We start from the raw sequence: 16935 nt of genomic DNA, 5'->3' as shown, positions 1-16935 counted from the left end.
AATATCATTCATGGCAGGTGGGCTAAACTGCACTCAACCCACTATTCTGTTGATACACTAAAGCAGAACATATTCAGGAATGCACAAGGAGCACCTAAGATGTTGTGTATTTTTTTGTCCAGCCTTGATTTCCTCCAGATACATTTAATTTGCCATAGCTCCAGACCACCAGCACAGCCACTTTCCCCAGCATGTGCGTCTGTCCTGGCGTGAGCCATCGTAATCTTCAGAAAAGCTCATATTATGCTTTTTTGATTATGGACCTGTCCTGCAGCTCAAGTCCCTCTCTCTGGCCCGATAGTTTATAGAAACAGCAAAACAAACAGGATATAATGGTATGATACGTAAATATAGTCTCTAAGCTTGGAACCTGCAGACAGAGTAATAGATATTAGGAAAGGAAATGCCCAACGTCTTACCCCTTAGTCCGCAAAATATAGACCTGGTCATTTGCTAGACCCCCTGTAAAGCATTGTGTCTGCTAGAGGTTTTAAATGATTTTGGCTGGATAGAATTTGATGTATCGTACTTTCCATTTTATTAAAATGTTAAGTCTATATTTTCCTCACATTGGAAACTGGCACAGTGTAGTTGTTGCCTAAACAGCTGGACACTACAGAACACTAAATGAAGATGGATTCATTTCTTGTGAAAAGAAATTACACTTCCCAATAAAGCTTTCTTGATTAAAACGACAATTTTTTGATTTACAAACATTTGTATGATTTATTTCAACACACCTCACATTACTTACAACAAAAACAGTCAGATTCCTTGCATACAAGACTAATTGAAGGAGGATCATCAATGATGTCAGTATATACTGTACATGTTCAGGAAGGGAACTCCTTGCAACCAGTACCAAAACCTTCTCAAATATGTAATTACCAACTCAGTGATGTCACTTCAAAAGCAAGACAGGTCAGTCTGGTTTCCAAATGCCTCTGATCTTTGAACTGCCTTCTTTCTTCTGAGAGTGTCTAGGCATCTAGAGTACCTTTAAAGAGAACACAGAAAAACAAAATAATTGTCAACCATACTATACAAATCTATTATTAATATATACTACCGTTCAAAAGTTGGGGTCACTTAGAAATGTCCTTGTTTTTACCATTAAAATAACATCAAATTGATCAGAAATACAGTGTAGACATTGTTCATGTTGTAAATGACTATTGTAGCTGGAAACGGCTGATTTTTAATAGAATATCTACATAGGCGTACGGAGTTCCATTATCAGCAACCATCACTACTGTGTTCAAATGGCACGTTGAGTTATTTTATTTATAATTTTTTTTATTTCACCTTTAATTAACCAGGTAGGCAAGTTGAGAACAAGTTCTCATTTACAATTGCGACCTGGCCAAGATAAAGCAAAGCAGTTCGACAGATACAACGACACAGAGTTACACATGGAGTAAAACAAACATACAGTCAATAATACAGTATAAACAAGTCTATATACAATGTGAGCAAATGAGGTGAGAAGGGAGGTAAAGGCAAAAAAGGCCATGGTGGCAAAGTAAATACAATATAGCAAGTAAAACACTGGAATGGTAGATTTGCAATGTAAGAATGTGCAAAGTAGAAATAAAAATAATGGGGTGCAAAGGAGCAAAATAAATAAATAAATAAATCAAATACAGTAGGGAAAGAGGTAGTTGTTTGGGCTAAATTATAGGTGGGCTATGTACAGGTGCAGTAATCTGTGAGCTGCTCTGACAGTTGGTGCTTAAAGCTAGTGAGGGAGATAAGTGTTTCCAGTTTCAGAGATTTTTGTAGTTCTTTCCAGTCATTGGCAGCAGAGAACTGGAAGGAGAGGCGGCCAAAGAAAGAATTGGTTTTGGGGGTGACTAGAGAGATATACCTGCTGGAGCGTGTGCTACAGGTGGGAGATGCTATGGTGACCAGCGAGCTGAGATAAGGGGGGACTTTACCTAGCAGGGTCTTGTAGATGACATGGAGCCAGTGGGTTTGGAGTCGAGTATGAAGCGAGGGCCAGCCAACGAGAGCGTACAGGTCGCAATGGTGGGTAGTATATGGGGCTTTGGTGACAAAACAGATTGCACTGTGATAGACTGCATCCAATTTGTTGAGTAGGGTATTGGAGGCTATTTTGTAAATGACATCGCCAAAGTCGAGGATTGGTAGGATGGTCAATTTTACAAGGGTATGTTTGGCAGCATGAGTGAAGGATGCTTTTTTGCGAAATAGGAAGCCAATTCTAGATTTAACTTTGGATTGGAGATGTTTGATATGGGTCTGGAAGGAGAGTTTACAGTCTAACCAGACACCTAAGTATTTGTAGTTGTCCACGTATTCTAAGTCAGAGCCGTCCAGAGTAGTGATGTTGGACAGGCGGGTAGGTGCAGGTAGCGATCGGTTGAAGAACATGCATTTTGTTTTACTTGTATTTAAGAGCAATTGGAGGCCACGGAAGGAGAGTTGTATGGCATTGAAGCTTGCCTGGAGAGTTAACAACACAGTGTCCAAAGAAGGGCCGGAAGTATACAGAATGGTGTCGTCTGCGTAGAGGTGGATCAGAGACTCACCAGCAGCAAGAGCGACCTCATTGATGTATACAGAGAAGAGAGTCGGTCCAAGAATTGAACCCTGTGGCACCCCCATAGAGACTGCCAGAGGTCCGGACAGCAGACCCTCCGATTTGACACACTGAACTCTATCAGAGAAGTAGTTGGTGAACCAGGCGAGGCAATCATTTGAGAAACCAAGACTGTCGAGTCTGCCGATGAGGATGTGGTGATTGACAGAGTCGAAAGCCTTGGCCAGATCAATGAATATGGCTGCACAGTAATGTTTCTTATCGATGGCGGTTATGATATCGTTTAGGACCTTGAGCGTGGCTGAGGTGCACCCATGACCAGTTCTGAAACCAGATTGCATAGCAGAGAAGGTATGGTGAGATTCGAAATGGTCGGTAATCTGTTTGTTGACTTGGCTTTCGAAGACCTTAGAAAGGCATGGTAGGATAGATATAGGTCTGTAGCAGTTTGGGTCAAGAGTGTCCCCCCCTTTGAAGAGGGGGATGACCGCAGCTGCTTTCCAATCTTTGGGAATCTCAGACGACACGAAAGAGAGGTTGAACAGGCTAGTAATAGGGGTGGCAACAATTTCGGCAGATCATTTTAGAAAGAAAGGGTCCGGATTGTCTAGCCTGGCTGATTTGTAGGGGTCCAGATTTTGCAGCTCTTTCAGAACATCAGCTGAATGGATTTGGGAGAAGGAGAAATGGGGAAGGCTTGGGCGAGTTGCTGTTGGGGCTGCAGTGCTGTTGACCGGGGTAGGAGTAGCCAGGTGGAAAGCATGGCCAGCTGTAGAAAAATGCTTATTGAAATTCTCAATTATGGTGGATTTATCAGTGGTGACAGTGTTTCCCATCTTCAGTGCAGTGGGCAGCTGGGAGGAGGTGTTCTTATTCTCCATGGACTTTACAGTGTCCCAGAACTTTTTTGAGTTAGTGTTGCAGGAAGCAAATTTCTGCTTGAAAAAGCTAGCCTTGGCTTTTCTAACTGCCTGTGTATAATGGTTTCTAACTTCCCTGAACAGCAGCATATCACGGGGGCTGTTCGATGCTAATGCAGAACACCATAGGATGTTTTTGTGTTGGTTAAGGGCAGTCAGGTCTGGGGAGAACCAAGGGCTATATCTGTTCCTGGTTCTAAATTTCTTGAATGGGGCATGTTTATTTAAGATGGTTAGGAAGGCATTTAAAAAAAATATCCAGGCATCCTCTACTGACGGGATGAGATCAATATCCTTCCAGGATACCCCGGCCAGGTCGATTAGAAAGGCCTGCTCGCTGAAGTGTTTCAGGGAGCATTTTACAGTGATGAGTGGAGGTCGTTTGACCGCTGACCCATTACGGATGCAGGCAATGAGGCAGTGATCGCTGAGATCTTGGTTGAAGACAGCAGAGAGGTATTTAGAGGGCAAGTTGGTTAGGATGATATCTATGAGGGTGCCCGTGTTTAAGGCTTTGGGGAGGTACCTGGTAGGTTCATTGATAATTTGTGTGAGATTGAGGGCTTCAAGTTTAGATTGTAGGATGGCTGGGGTGTTAAGCATGTTCCAGTTTAGGTCGCCTAGCAGCACGAGCTCTGAAGATAGATGGGGGGCAATCAGTTCACATATGGTGTCCAGAGCACAGCTGGGGGCAGAGGGTGGTCTATAGCAGGCGGCAACAGTGAGAGACTTGTTTTTAGAGAGGTGGATTTTTAAAAGTAGAAGTTCAAATGGTTTAGGTACAGACCTGGATAGTAGGACAGAACTCTGCAGGCTATCTTTGCAATAGATTGCAACACCGCCCCCAGTTCTATCTTGTCTGAAAATGTTGTAGTTTGGAATTAAAATTTCTGAATTTTTGGTGGTCTTCCTAAGCAAGGATTCAGACACAGCTAGAACATCCGGGTTGGCAAAGTGTGCTAAAGCAGTGAATAGAACAAACTTAGGGAGGAGGCTTCTAATGTTCACATGCATGAAACCAAGGCTATTACGGTTACAGAAGTCGTCAAAAGAGAGCACCTGGGGAATAGGAGTGGAGCTAGGCACTGCAGGGCCTAGATTCACCTCTACATCGCCAGAGGAACATAGGAGGAGTAGAATAAGGGTGCGGCTAAAAGCAATAAGTGTTAGCTAATCCAAGTTTATCGTTTTAAAATGCTAATTGATCATCAGAAAACCCTTTTGCAATTATGTTAGCACAGCTGAAAACTGTTGTCCTGATTAAAGGCGCAATAAAACTGTCCTTCTTTAGACTAGTTGAGTATCTGGAGCATCAGCATTTGTGGGTTCGATTACAGGCTCAAAATGGCCAGAAACAAAGAACTTCCTTCTGAAACTTGTCAGTCTATTCTTGTTCTGAGAAATGAAGGCTATTCCATGCGAGAAATGACCAAGAAACTGAACAGCACAAACTGGCTGTAACCAGAATAAAAAAAAGAGAAGTGGGAGGCCCCGGTGAACAACTGAGCAAGAGGACAAGTACATTAGTGTATCTAGTTTGAGAAACAGATGCCTCACAAGTCCTCAACTGGCAGCTTCATTAAATAGTACCCACACAACACCAGTGAAGATGCGACTCCGGGATGTTGGCCTTCTAGGCAGAGTTGCAAAGAAAAAGCCATATCTCAGACTGGCCAATAAACAGAAAAGATTAAGATGGGCAAAAGAACAGACATTCGTGAGATGCAGAAAAAATGAAAAGATGCTGGAGGAGTGCTTGACACCATCTGTCAAGCATGGTGGAGGCAATGTGATGGTCTGGGGGTGCTTTGGTGGTGGTAAAGTGGGAAATTTGTACAGGGTAAATGGGATCCTGAAGAAGGAAGGCTATAACTACATTTTGCAACGCCATGCCACACACTGTGGACGGCGCTTAATTGGAGCCAATTTCCTCCTACTTTATTATTATTATTTTTCTTTCACCTTTATTTAACCCGGTGGGCCAGTTGAGAACAAGTTCTCATTTACAACTGCGACCTGGCCAAGATAAAGCGAAGCGACAACAACACAGAGTTAAACACACAGTCAATAACACAATATAGAAATCTATGTACAGTGTGAACAAATTTAGAAGATTAGGGAGGTAAGGCAATAAATAGGCCATTGAGGCGAAATAACTACAATTTAGCATTAACACCGGAGTGTTAGATGTGCAGATGGTAATGTGCAAGTAGAGATACTGGAGTGCAAAAGAGCAAAAAGATAAATAACAATATGGGGTATATATATATATGAGGTAGTTGGGTGTGCTATTTACAGATTTACTGTAAATAGCACACCTGTAAGCTGCTCTGACAGCTGATGCTTAAAGTTAGTGAGGGAGATATGTCTCCAGCTTCAGTGATTTTTGCAATTCGTTCCAGTCATTGGCAGCAGAGAACGGAAAGGAAAGGCGGCCAAAGGGGGTATTGGCTTTGGGGATGACCAGTGAAATACACAGCAATCGGTTGAAGAGCATGCATTTAGTTTTACTAGCATTTAAAAGCAGTTGGAGGCCACAGGAGTGTTGTATGGCATTGAAGCTCGTTTGGAGGTTTGTTAACAGTGTCCAAAGTGCCAGATGTATACAGAATGGTGTTGTCTGCGTAGAGGTGGATCAGAATCACCAGCAGCAAGAGCAACATCATTGATATATACAGAGAAAAGAGTCAGCCTGAGAATTGAACCCTGTAGCACCCCCATAGAGACTGCCAGAGGTCTGGACAACAGGCCCTCTGATTTGACACACTGAACTCTGAGAAGTAGTTGGTGAACCAGGCGAGGCAGTCATTTGAGAAACCAAGGCTGTTGAGTCTGCCGATAAGAATGCAGTGATTGACAGAGTCAAAAGCCTTGGCCAGGTCAATGAAAGCGTCTGCACAGTACTGCCTTTTATCGATGGCGGTTATGATATCGTTTAGGACCTTGACCAGATCGGAAACCAGATTGCATAGTGGAGAAGGTACGGTGGGATTCGAAATGGTTGGTGATCTGTTTGTTAACTTGGCTTTCGAAGATTTTAGAAAGGCAGGGAGGATGGATATAAGTCTATAACAGTGTGGGTCTAGAGTGTCTCCCCCTTTAAAGAGGGGGATGACCACGGCAGCTTTCCAATTTTTGGGGATCTCGGATAATACGAAATAGGTTGAACAGGGGTTGCAACCATTTCTGCAGATCATTTTAGAAAGAGAGGGTCCAGATTGTCTAGCCCAGCTGATTTGTAGGGATCCAGATTTTGCAGCAGGACAATGACCCAAAGCACCGCTCCAAACTATGCAAGAACTATTTCATTTCATTTTTCTTTTCTCAACCATCTACACACAATACCCCATAATGTAACACAATATCAGGAAGGCATTCCTAATGTTTTGTACACAGTGTGATAGATACTGTCTGTGTGTGTGTCTATCACACCGTGTACAAAACATTGGGAACACATGCTCTTTCAATGACAAAGACTGACTAGGTGAAACCTATGATCCCTTATTGTAGATGAAGATGATGATTTAGCCTTGATACATGGATTGTGTATGTGTGCCATTCGGAGGGTGACTGGACAAGACAAAAGATTTAGGTGCCTTTGAACAGGGTACGGTATTAGGTGCCAGGCACACTGGTTTGAGTGCTTCAAGAACTGCAACGCTGCTGGGTTTTTCACACTCAACAGCTTCCCGTGTGTATCAAGAATGCTTCACAACCCAATGACATCCAGCCAACTTGACAACTGTGGGAAGCATTGGCGTCAACATGGGCCAGCATCCCTGTGGAATGCTTTCGACACCTTGTAGAGTCCATGCCCTGACGAATTGAGTTTGTTCTGAGGGCAAAAGGGGGTGCAACTCAATATTAAGGTATTCCAAATATATTGTTATTTGTATTGTATTTGCAAGATATTCTACTGCACCTTTGGAGCTAGTAGCATAAGTATTTTGCTGCACCTGCTACAACACCTGCAAATATGTGTACGTGACCCATACACTTATTTTTAATTTATTACTGATTCAGTACAGCCAATGAATCAGGCAAATGCATCACAGCAGGATCATCCAATTACAAAAAATCTATTATCAATTTTATGAGGAAAAAACATGGTAGAGGTTTAGTAAAGAAGCATCCTTGGAAGAGAATGGAAGAGAACTTACCTTCCAGAAAAGCAAACTCATCTATGGCCTCGATTGCATTGTCTGTTAGTGGAAAAAACAAAAACAATAGTTAGGAACAACTAGTCAAAGGCTAGCCCAGGGGTAGGCAACCCTGTTCCTGGAGTGCCGCTGTTACTTTGATCAGTTTGGCGACTGCCTAAATTCAACACACCTGGTCTTCTAGGTCGGTTAAATCAAAAACTAGGGTTGCCTACCTCTGGTCTAGCCTAAGTGGCCACCATTCCTGGTCCTGTAGAGTTAGGCCTATACCTGATTTAACTTACCACGGTCTTAGTGGTGAGGAAGAACAAAAGCCTGCACACCAACTCAAATACAGTTTTTCTGTACACACTTTTGCTGTAGCCCCAGATAAACACCTGATTTCTCTTGTCAATGAATCATCAAGCCCTCAATGAGATGAGGTGTGTGTCCTACAATACAAGTGTTTATTGTTGGTGGGAGTTGGTGTGCAGGCTTTTGTTCTACCTCAACACTAAGACCTCGATCAGTTGAAGCAGGTATAGGCCTAATACGTGTTTAGTACTGGGATGGAACAGGGTCTGCAAACTCTGTGGCTCTCCAGAAACAGGGGTTGGTGACCATTACACTAAGCATATGGTATATAGGATCAATGTTTGGTCTACAACATGTCCACTTGACATTACTAACCTAAATCTTTCCTCTGCAAAGTTTTCCTCTTTCCTTGCTGGGCATACACCAGGGCATCTTTGGCAATCATCTCAACAAAGAGTTCCTGGAAGACATGAACTGAAGTTTAGTATACAGTGAGTAACATCCAAGGATGTAGTGCTGCCGGAGCGCAAAGGAGCGGCGCTCCCTCACTTTTCAATTTTAGAATACATGGAGCTGGTAAAACTACTCCTGGAAAATTCATTCTAATGATTTCTAAATCAAATTATATTTAATTACCACTAAAATTCCATGAAAAATGATAGGATGACAAACCAAATAAATATGTATAGCAGCCTAGAGGTAAATGGTGGTTTCTTCCCTGTCTTATCTCTGGCAGTGGCTAGAATGATTAACTATAGGCTGTGTGTGTGTGCACTGCGGAGACCTGTAGGAGGCTTGACCACTTTGGCCAATTAGAACTCTGAAAAAAAGTCAAGTCACTGTGCGTCTGCCTTGATGTTCATAAAACTCCACGAACCCCATCTTGTGCAGTGGAACCCAGAACAATGTGTGATCACTTGTTTACAGAGACAGCGTCCTGCCGAGGACACCCAAACCAGTAGCAACCGCAAAGCTCAAGGAGCCTGACCCTCTCTGGAAGTTGCTGAATAATTGCTTGGCTATTGGTTGAGGCGTAGGGCCTGTTCTAGCTTGGTATGTCAAGATGGGCAATTGGAAATGTGAATTGGGCCAAGTTGGAGGAAATAATGCAGTTACAGAAATACAGGGGGTGGAGATCGGGGTGCCTTGGGAGAATTGGGGGGTGTGAACAACGTCTAGTATTAAGGAAGTCTCAAGGTATTGCTCACCAGAGATAGAGTATCTCATGATAAGCTGTAGACCACACTTCTACCGAGAGATGAAAACTACTGAGAGTTTTCATCTATATTAATAGCATAGCTGTCTATTTACCACCTCAAACCGATGCTGGCACTAAGACTGTACTCAACAAGCTGTATAAGGCCATAAGCAAACAAGAAAATGCTCCATCAGCATGTCACATGTGCAACCAGAGGGGAGAAGGGAAAAAATATTCTAGACCACCTTTACTCCACACACAGAGATGCATATAAATTAGTTTCCACCATAATTTGCAAATAAATTCATTAAAAATCCTACAATGTGATTTTCTGGATGTTTCCCCCTCATTTTGTCTGTCATAGTTGAAGTGTACCTATGATGAAAATTACAGGCCTCTCTCATCTTTTTAAGTGGGAGAACTTGCACAATTGGTGGCTGACTAAATACTTTTTTTGCCCCACTGTATATACTAGGCAGTGTCAGAGGAAGGCCCAAACATGCATTTCACACTAAGGTGAATATCTGTTATATTCAGCACGTGACAAATAAAATTTGATTTGAAGTAGACAAGGATGGGAAAAGGGTGAGGAATCCTGGGAGGATTCCAGGGAGTAGTTGATTTGTGCCAGCACATAGTGATAGGCCAACAAGTAATTTATGCATTAGTAAGGTTGGCTTCTTAGCGTTCATAGCAATAGTTATCAACTGTACCGCAGTTATTGAATGTAAATCACAGAAAATAGATGTTGTGGTGGCAGCTGGAGACATGTATTTGGGTATAAGAGATTTGACATCAAACTAGTTACAAGGTTTGTTGAGAGGTGGTGTTCCATCCTCCCAGGACCTTAGCATGGTGTAGGAGCAGATGGGGTCAAAGTAGTGGAATTGGATAGTGTATATTTAATGAGTAACGGTGGTGTTGTCTAGGGCTATATTTCACATTCTTAGAGGAACAGGACAAATGAAGAGAATTTAATGTAGGTAGGTCGTGACTGGCCTCACATTCCAGTACAACAGGTGGCGGTGTATGCACCTAAAAGTTGAATGCGATCCACCATCCAAATCCCAAAGAAGGACTGACTTCAAGCACCCAAAGACTAGCCCGCAATTACTGTCGGCTATAGAGCCCCACAGTGGAGGGGTTGGGTTAATGCAGGAGACACATTTCAGTTGAAAGCATTCAGTTGTACAACTGACTAGCTGTCCCCTTTTCATAATACCAATAAAACCATGCTGGCCACCATTTTTCCCATAGGGGATTTTAGAAACACTTCAAATAAGGACTGTGTTTCATGACCAGCTGGCTAGAGCGTTCCGATACCGATTATTGGATGACCAAAAAAAGCAGATGCCGATTCATTTATTTATTTTTTTGTAATAATGCCAATTACAACAATACTGAATTAACACTTATTTTAACTTAATTTAATACATCAATATAATAAAATACATTTATCCTCAAATAAATAATGAAACATGTTCAATTTGGTTTAAATAATGCAAAAACAAAGTGTTGGAGAAGAAAGTAAAAGTGCAATATGTGCCATGTAAGAAAGCTAATATTTAAGTAAGTTTCTTGCTCAGATCATGAGAACATTTGAAAGCTGGTGGTTCCTTTTAACATGAGTCTTCAATATTCCCAGGTAAAGAAGTTTTAGGTTGTAGTTATTATAGGACTATTTCTCTCTATAACATTTGTATATCATTAACCTTTGACTATTGGATGTTCTTATAGGCACTTTAGTATTGCCAGTGTAACAGTATAGCTTCCGTCCCTCTCCTCGCTCCTACCTGGGCTCTAACCAAGAACACAACGACAACAGCCACCCTCAAAGCTGCGTTACCCATGCAGAGCAAGGGGAACAACCACTCCAAGTCTCAGAGCGAGTGACGTTTCAAACGCCATTAGCGCGCACCCCGCTAACTAGCTAGCCATTTCACATCAGTTACACCAGCCTAATCTCGGGAGTTGATAGGCTTGAAGCCATAAACAGCTGCTTGCAAACGCACGAAAGTGCTGTTTGAATGAATGCTTATGAGCCTGCTGCTGCCTACCACCGCTCATTCAGACTGCTCTATCAAATCATAGACTTAGTTATAACATGATAACACACAGAAATTCGAGCCTTAGGTCATTAATATGGTCGAATCCGGAAACTATCATCTCAAAAACAAGACGTTTAATCTTTCAGTGAAATATCGAACCGTTCCATATTTTATCTAACGGGTGGCATGCATAAGGCTAAATATTCCTGTTACATTGCACAACCTTCAATGTTATGTCATAATTACGTAAAATTCTGACAAATTAGGCGGCCCAAACTGTTGCATATACACTGCCTCCGAGTGCAATGAACGCAAGAGAAGTGACAATTTCACCTGGTTAATATTGCCTGCTAACCTGGATTTCTTTTAGCTAAATATGCAGGTTTAAAAATATTTACTTCTGTGTATTGATTTTAAGAAAAGGCATTGATGTTTATGGTTAGGTACACATTGGAGCAACGATATGCACCGCATCGATTATATGCAACGCAGGACACGCTAGATAAACTAGTAATATCATCAACCAATTAATATAATAATAATAATAATAATATGCCATTTAGCAGACGCTTTTATCCAAAGCGACTTACAGTCATGTGTGCATACATTCTACGTATGGGTGGTCCCGGGGATCGAACCTACTACCCTGGCGTTACAAGCGCCATGCTCTACCAACTGAGCTACAGAAGGACCACTAGTTAACTAGTGATTATGATTGATTGATTGTTTTTTATAAGACAAGTTTAATGCTAGCTAGCAACTTACCTTGGCTTACTGCATTCGCGTAACAGGCAATCTCCTCGTGGAGTGCAATGAAAGGCAGGTGGTTAGAGCATTGGACTAGTTAACTGTAAGGTTGCAAGATTGAATCCCCCGAGCTGACACGGTACAAATCTGTCGTTCTGCCCCTGAACGAGGCAGTTAACCCACCGTTACTAGGCCGTCATTGAAAATAAGAATGTGTTCTTAACTGACTTGCCTAGTTAAATAAAGAATAAATAAAAAGGTGTTAAAAATACATTTAAAAAAATAAAAATAGGCCAAAATCGGTGTCCAAAAATACGGCCATTCCGATTAATCCGTCGACCTCTAACAGACAAATTCAATCTCTCCCTATCCCAGTCTGCTGTCCCCACTTGCTTCAAGATGTCCACTATTGTTCCTGTACCCGAGAAAGCAAAGGTAAATATAAGGGTGTTCTTGAGCGGCTAAATGTTCTTTACCATTCGGCCATCAGATTTGCCACCAATGCTCCTTATAGGACACATCACTGCACTCTATACTCCTCTGTAAACTGGTCATCTCTGTATACCCGTCACAAGGCCCACTGGTTGATGCTTGTTTACAAAACCGTCTTAAGCCTCACTCCCCCCTATCTGAGATATCTACTGCAGCCCTCATCCTCCACATACTTGACCCGTTCTGCCAGTCACATTCTGTTAAAGGTCCCCAAAGCACACACATCCCTGGGTCGCTCCCCTTTTCAGTTCGCTGCAGCTAGTGACTGGAACAACCTGCAACAAATACTCAAACTGGACAGGTTTATCTCAATCTCTTCATTCAAAGACTCAATCATGGACACTCTTACTTATAGTTGTGGCTGCTTTGTGTGATGTATTGTTGTCTCTACCTTCTTGCCCTTTGTGCTGTTGTCTGTGCCCAATAATGTTTGTACTTTGTGCTGCTACCATGTTGTGTTGCTACCATGCTGTGTTGTCATGTGTTGCTGCCTTGCTATGTTGTCGTCTTAGGTCTCTCTTTATGTAGTGTTGTCATGTGTTGCTGCCTTGCTATGTTGTCGTCTTAGGTCTCTCTTTATGTAGTGTTGTCATGTGTGTTTTGTCCTATATTTATCTTTTATTTTTAATCTCAGCCTCAGTAGGAGGCCTTTTGGTAGACCGTCATTGTAAATAAGAATTTGTTCTTAACTGACTTGCCTAGTTAAATAAAAAATATATGAACTAAATTACTATCGCCACATAGCACTCACTTCTGTAATCATGAAGTGCTTTGAGAGGCTAGTTAAGTATAATATCACCTCCACCCACTTGAATTTACATACCGTCCCAATAGATCCAGACTACGCAATAGACATCACACTGAACTAAGAGGAATGTCTATGTAAGAATAATGTCATGGACTACAGCTCAGCCTTCAGCTCAGCCTTCAACACCATAGTACCTTCAAAGCTCATCATTAAGCTCGGAACCCTGGGTCTGAACACCGCCCTGTGCAACTGGGTCCTGGACTTCCTGACGAGCCGCCCCCAGGTGGTGAAGGTAGGAAACAACACCCCTACAACGTTGATCCTCAACACAGGGGCCCCACAAGGGTGCATGCTCAGCCGCCTCCTGTACTCCCTGTTCACCCATGACTATGTGGCCATGCACGCCTCCAATTCAATCATTAAGTTTGAAGATGAAAACAGTAGTAGGCCTGATTAACAACAACGACGTGACAGCCTACAGGGAGAGGTGAAGGCCCTGGTGGAGTGGTGCCAGAAAAATTACCTCTCCCTCAATAAAAACAAAGGAGCTGATGGTGGATTCAGGAGACCGAAAAAGGGAGCACGCTCCCATCCACGAGACCACAGTAAAGAAGGTGAAAAGCTTCAAGTTCCTCGGCGTATACGTCAATGACAATCTGAAATGGTCCACCCACACAGACAGTGTAGTGAAGAAATTTGGCTTGGTCCCTAAGACCCTCACAAACGCACCATTGAGCACAGCCTGCAAACGCTGGGCTCTCCAGATGGTGGTGCGGTCTGTCCAACATATCACCAGGGGCACACTGCCTGCCGTCCAGGACACCTGCAGCACCTGATGTCACAGTAAGGCCAAAAAGATCAAGGACATCAACCACCTGCCTGTTCACCCTGCTATCATCCAGAAATAGAGGTTAGTAAAGGTGCATCAAAGTTGCGACTGAAAAACAGCTTCTATCTCAAGGCCATCAGACTTAAATAGCCATCACTAGCAGGCCTCCACCCAGTATCCTGCACTGAACTTAATCACTGTCACTAGCCGGCTACCACCCAGTTACTCAACCCTGCACCTTAGAGGCTGCTGCACTAATAAGTACATAGACATGGAATCACTGGTCACTTGAATAATGTTTACATACCGTTTCACTAATTTAATATGTATATACTGTTTTCTAGTCAATGCCAATCCGACATTGCTCACCCTAATATTTAAATATTTCTTATTTCCATTATTTTCCTTTAATGTGTGCATTGTTGTGAATTGTTAGATACTACTACACTGTTGGAGCCATGTAAAAAGAATAATTTCGCTACACCCGCAATAACACCTGCTAAATACAGTGGGGCAAAAAAAGTATTTAGTCAGCCACCAATTGTGCAAGTCCTCCCACTTAAAAAGATGAGAGAGGCCTGTAATTTTCATCATAGGTACACTTTAACTATGACAGACAAAATGAGAAGGAAAGAAATCCTGAAAATCACATTGTAGGATTTTTAATGAATTTATTTGCAAGTGGTGGAAAATAAGTATTTGGTCAATAACAACAGTTTATCTCAATACTTTGTTATATACCCTTTGTTGGCAATGACAGAAGTCAAACGTTTTCTGTAAGTCTTCACAAGGTTTTCACACACTGTTGCTGGTATTTTGGCTCATTCCTCCATGCAGATCTCCTCTAGAGCAGTGATGTTTTGGGGCTGTTGCTGGGCAACACGGACTTTCAACTCCTTCTAAAGATTTTCTATGGGGTTGAGATCTGGAGACTGGCTAGGCCACTCCAGGACCTTGATATGCTTCTTACGAAGCCACTCCTTCGTTACCCCGGGCGGTGTGTTTTGGATCATTGTTATGCTGAAAGACCCAGTCACGTTTCATCTTTAATGCCCTTGCTGATGTTAGGCTTTGTTACTTTGGTCCCAACTCTCTGCAGGTCATTCACTAGGTCCCTGTGTGGTTCTGGGATTTTTGCTCACCGTTCTTGTGATCATTTTGACCCCACGGGGTGAGATCTTGCGTGGAGCCCCAGATCGAGGGAGATTATCAGTGGTCTTGTATGTCTTTCCTTTCCTAATAATTGCTCCCACAGTTGATTTATTCAAACCAAGCTGCTTACCTATTGCAGATTCAGTCTTCCCAGCCTGTTGCAGGTCTACAATTTTGTTTCTGGTGTCCTTTGACAGCTCTTTGGTCTTGGCCATAGTAGAGTTTGGAGTGTGACTGTTTGAGGTTGTGGACAGGTGTCTTTTATATTGATAACAAGTTCAAACAGGTGCCATTAATACAGGTAACGAGTGGAGGACAGAGGAGCATCTTAAAGAAGAAGTTACAGGTCTGTGAGAGCCAGAAATCTTGCTTGTTTGTAGGTGACCAAATACTTATTTTCAACCATAATTTGCAAATAAATTCATTAAAAATCCTACAATGTGATTTTATGGATTTTTTTTCCTCATTTTGTCTGTCATAGTTGAAGTGTACCTATGATGAAAATTACAGGGCTCTCATCTTTTTAAGTAGGAGAAGTTGCACAATTGGTGGCTGACTAATAATTTTTTGCCCCACTGTATATGTATGTATGTGACCAATACAATTTGATGTAGGCTTACCCTGGCGTGACATTTTGATAACTATGTAAATCTCTCTCGGACAAGGTGACATATCAATATATTCGGCTCTATTTACACTCAGATTCAAAACTGCTAATTAGCATCAAAATAGACATCATGCAAAACTACAAATCCATGCAAGCTCCACCACGTCATCGCTAACTGATCCCTTTGCTAACAGGTATTGTGTCAATTAAAAAAAAATGTGCAGAAGACAGTTCACAGAATTGTCCATTTAAAGAAACGTTGCATATCTATTCCTACATCTAGCTAAGATAATAGTTAATCCAGAGAATCTTAGTTTTACCTCAATTTGGCAGTCTTGTCCAAATTAACATTGCAGTTGTAGTTCCTTATGATAGCCACATTAGCAGCAAATTAGCATTTCATTTTTGGGAGGGTAAATACATGCAAATATATTTGTTAGGAGAGATTTACACAGCTATGAAAACGTCGCGCCAGGGTAAGCCTACACGAAACACAGCCCATATTTGAAGTGTTTCCAAAATCCCCTATGGGAAAAATGAAAGGTGGAAAAACGATAGGAACCATTTCCCCGTTCGACCTCTAGATTGTATGGGTATTATGACATCCTGTGGTACTCAATTAACTAACAACAACAAGGTCCATAAATCAGCTGGCTAGCCAGTAGACGTTACATGGCATTAGTTCATGTTGACTGTAGGCTACCAAATATGAAAACAAACGATCATACTGGTAGCTACTCCACGTAATAGTTTTAACTTACTGTGGCTTTAGCTATGATAAACACAGACTCTTGACTGGCGAGGGACACGTCTGGGTCGGCTTTCATCAATGCCTTGATGCGGGATAGCGGTAACTTCGCGAGACGGTTCTGGGGAGCTCCTGCAACAGGCCCAGTTTGTTGGTTGTTCTCTCCAGCCTCGTTCCCCCGTACCTCTTCCTCGCCTTCACATCGCTCTGGGTCCGACTCTGTGGGTCCCAAGGGGGCGACAGAGACTGCAACACTTTCCGCCATTCTCTTGTAGCCACATACAGTTCGTAGCTAGCATGTGCTACTTTCCTAACGCAGAAAACGTGTTTGAATTCGAGAATCACACATTCGAATGTCCCTCCCCTTTCACTCCCGCCAACTATTCCTTGTGTGTGATTGGAGAAATGGTCGACTTCATGAGGCGACGA

At 42.4% G+C, this 16935-nt stretch overlaps 1 protein-coding gene across 1 annotated transcript; it reads right to left on the bottom strand.

Moving 5' to 3' along the window:
* Window positions 1–698: 698 nt before the first annotated feature.
* pole4 (polymerase (DNA-directed), epsilon 4, accessory subunit) lies at window positions 699–16922 on the bottom strand. The gene is made up of 4 exons (XM_035761608.2): window positions 16520–16922; window positions 8313–8397; window positions 7644–7685; window positions 699–997 (listed from the first exon to the last, which is right to left on the bottom strand). Exons 1-4 carry the CDS (start codon window positions 16769–16771, stop codon window positions 981–983), a joined length of 396 nt encoding a protein of 131 aa, XP_035617501.2. The 5' UTR covers window positions 16772–16922; the 3' UTR covers window positions 699–980.
* Window positions 16923–16935: the final 13 nt, after the last annotated feature.

Source organism: Oncorhynchus keta, chromosome 22 (assembly GCF_023373465.1).
Source record: "Oncorhynchus keta strain PuntledgeMale-10-30-2019 chromosome 22, Oket_V2, whole genome shotgun sequence".
NCBI lineage: Eukaryota > Metazoa > Chordata > Actinopteri > Salmoniformes > Salmonidae > Oncorhynchus > Oncorhynchus keta.
The sequence above is the reverse complement of the archived record's forward strand: the minus strand, read 5'-3'. Positions and strand labels throughout refer to the sequence as shown.

Coding starts and splice junctions, on each gene's coding strand:
- pole4 (XM_035761608.2), bottom strand. CDS start 16,771: ATGGCGGAAAGTGTTGCAGTCTCTGTCGCCCCCTTGGGACCCACAGAG. Junction 8,398..16,519: donor TTATCATAGCTAAAGCCACA/GTAAGTTAAAAC, acceptor CATGTCTTCCAG/GAACTCTTTGTTGAGATGAT. Junction 7,686..8,312: donor TTTGCAGAGGAAAGATTTAG/GTTAGTAATGTC, acceptor TTCCACTAACAG/ACAATGCAATCGAGGCCATA.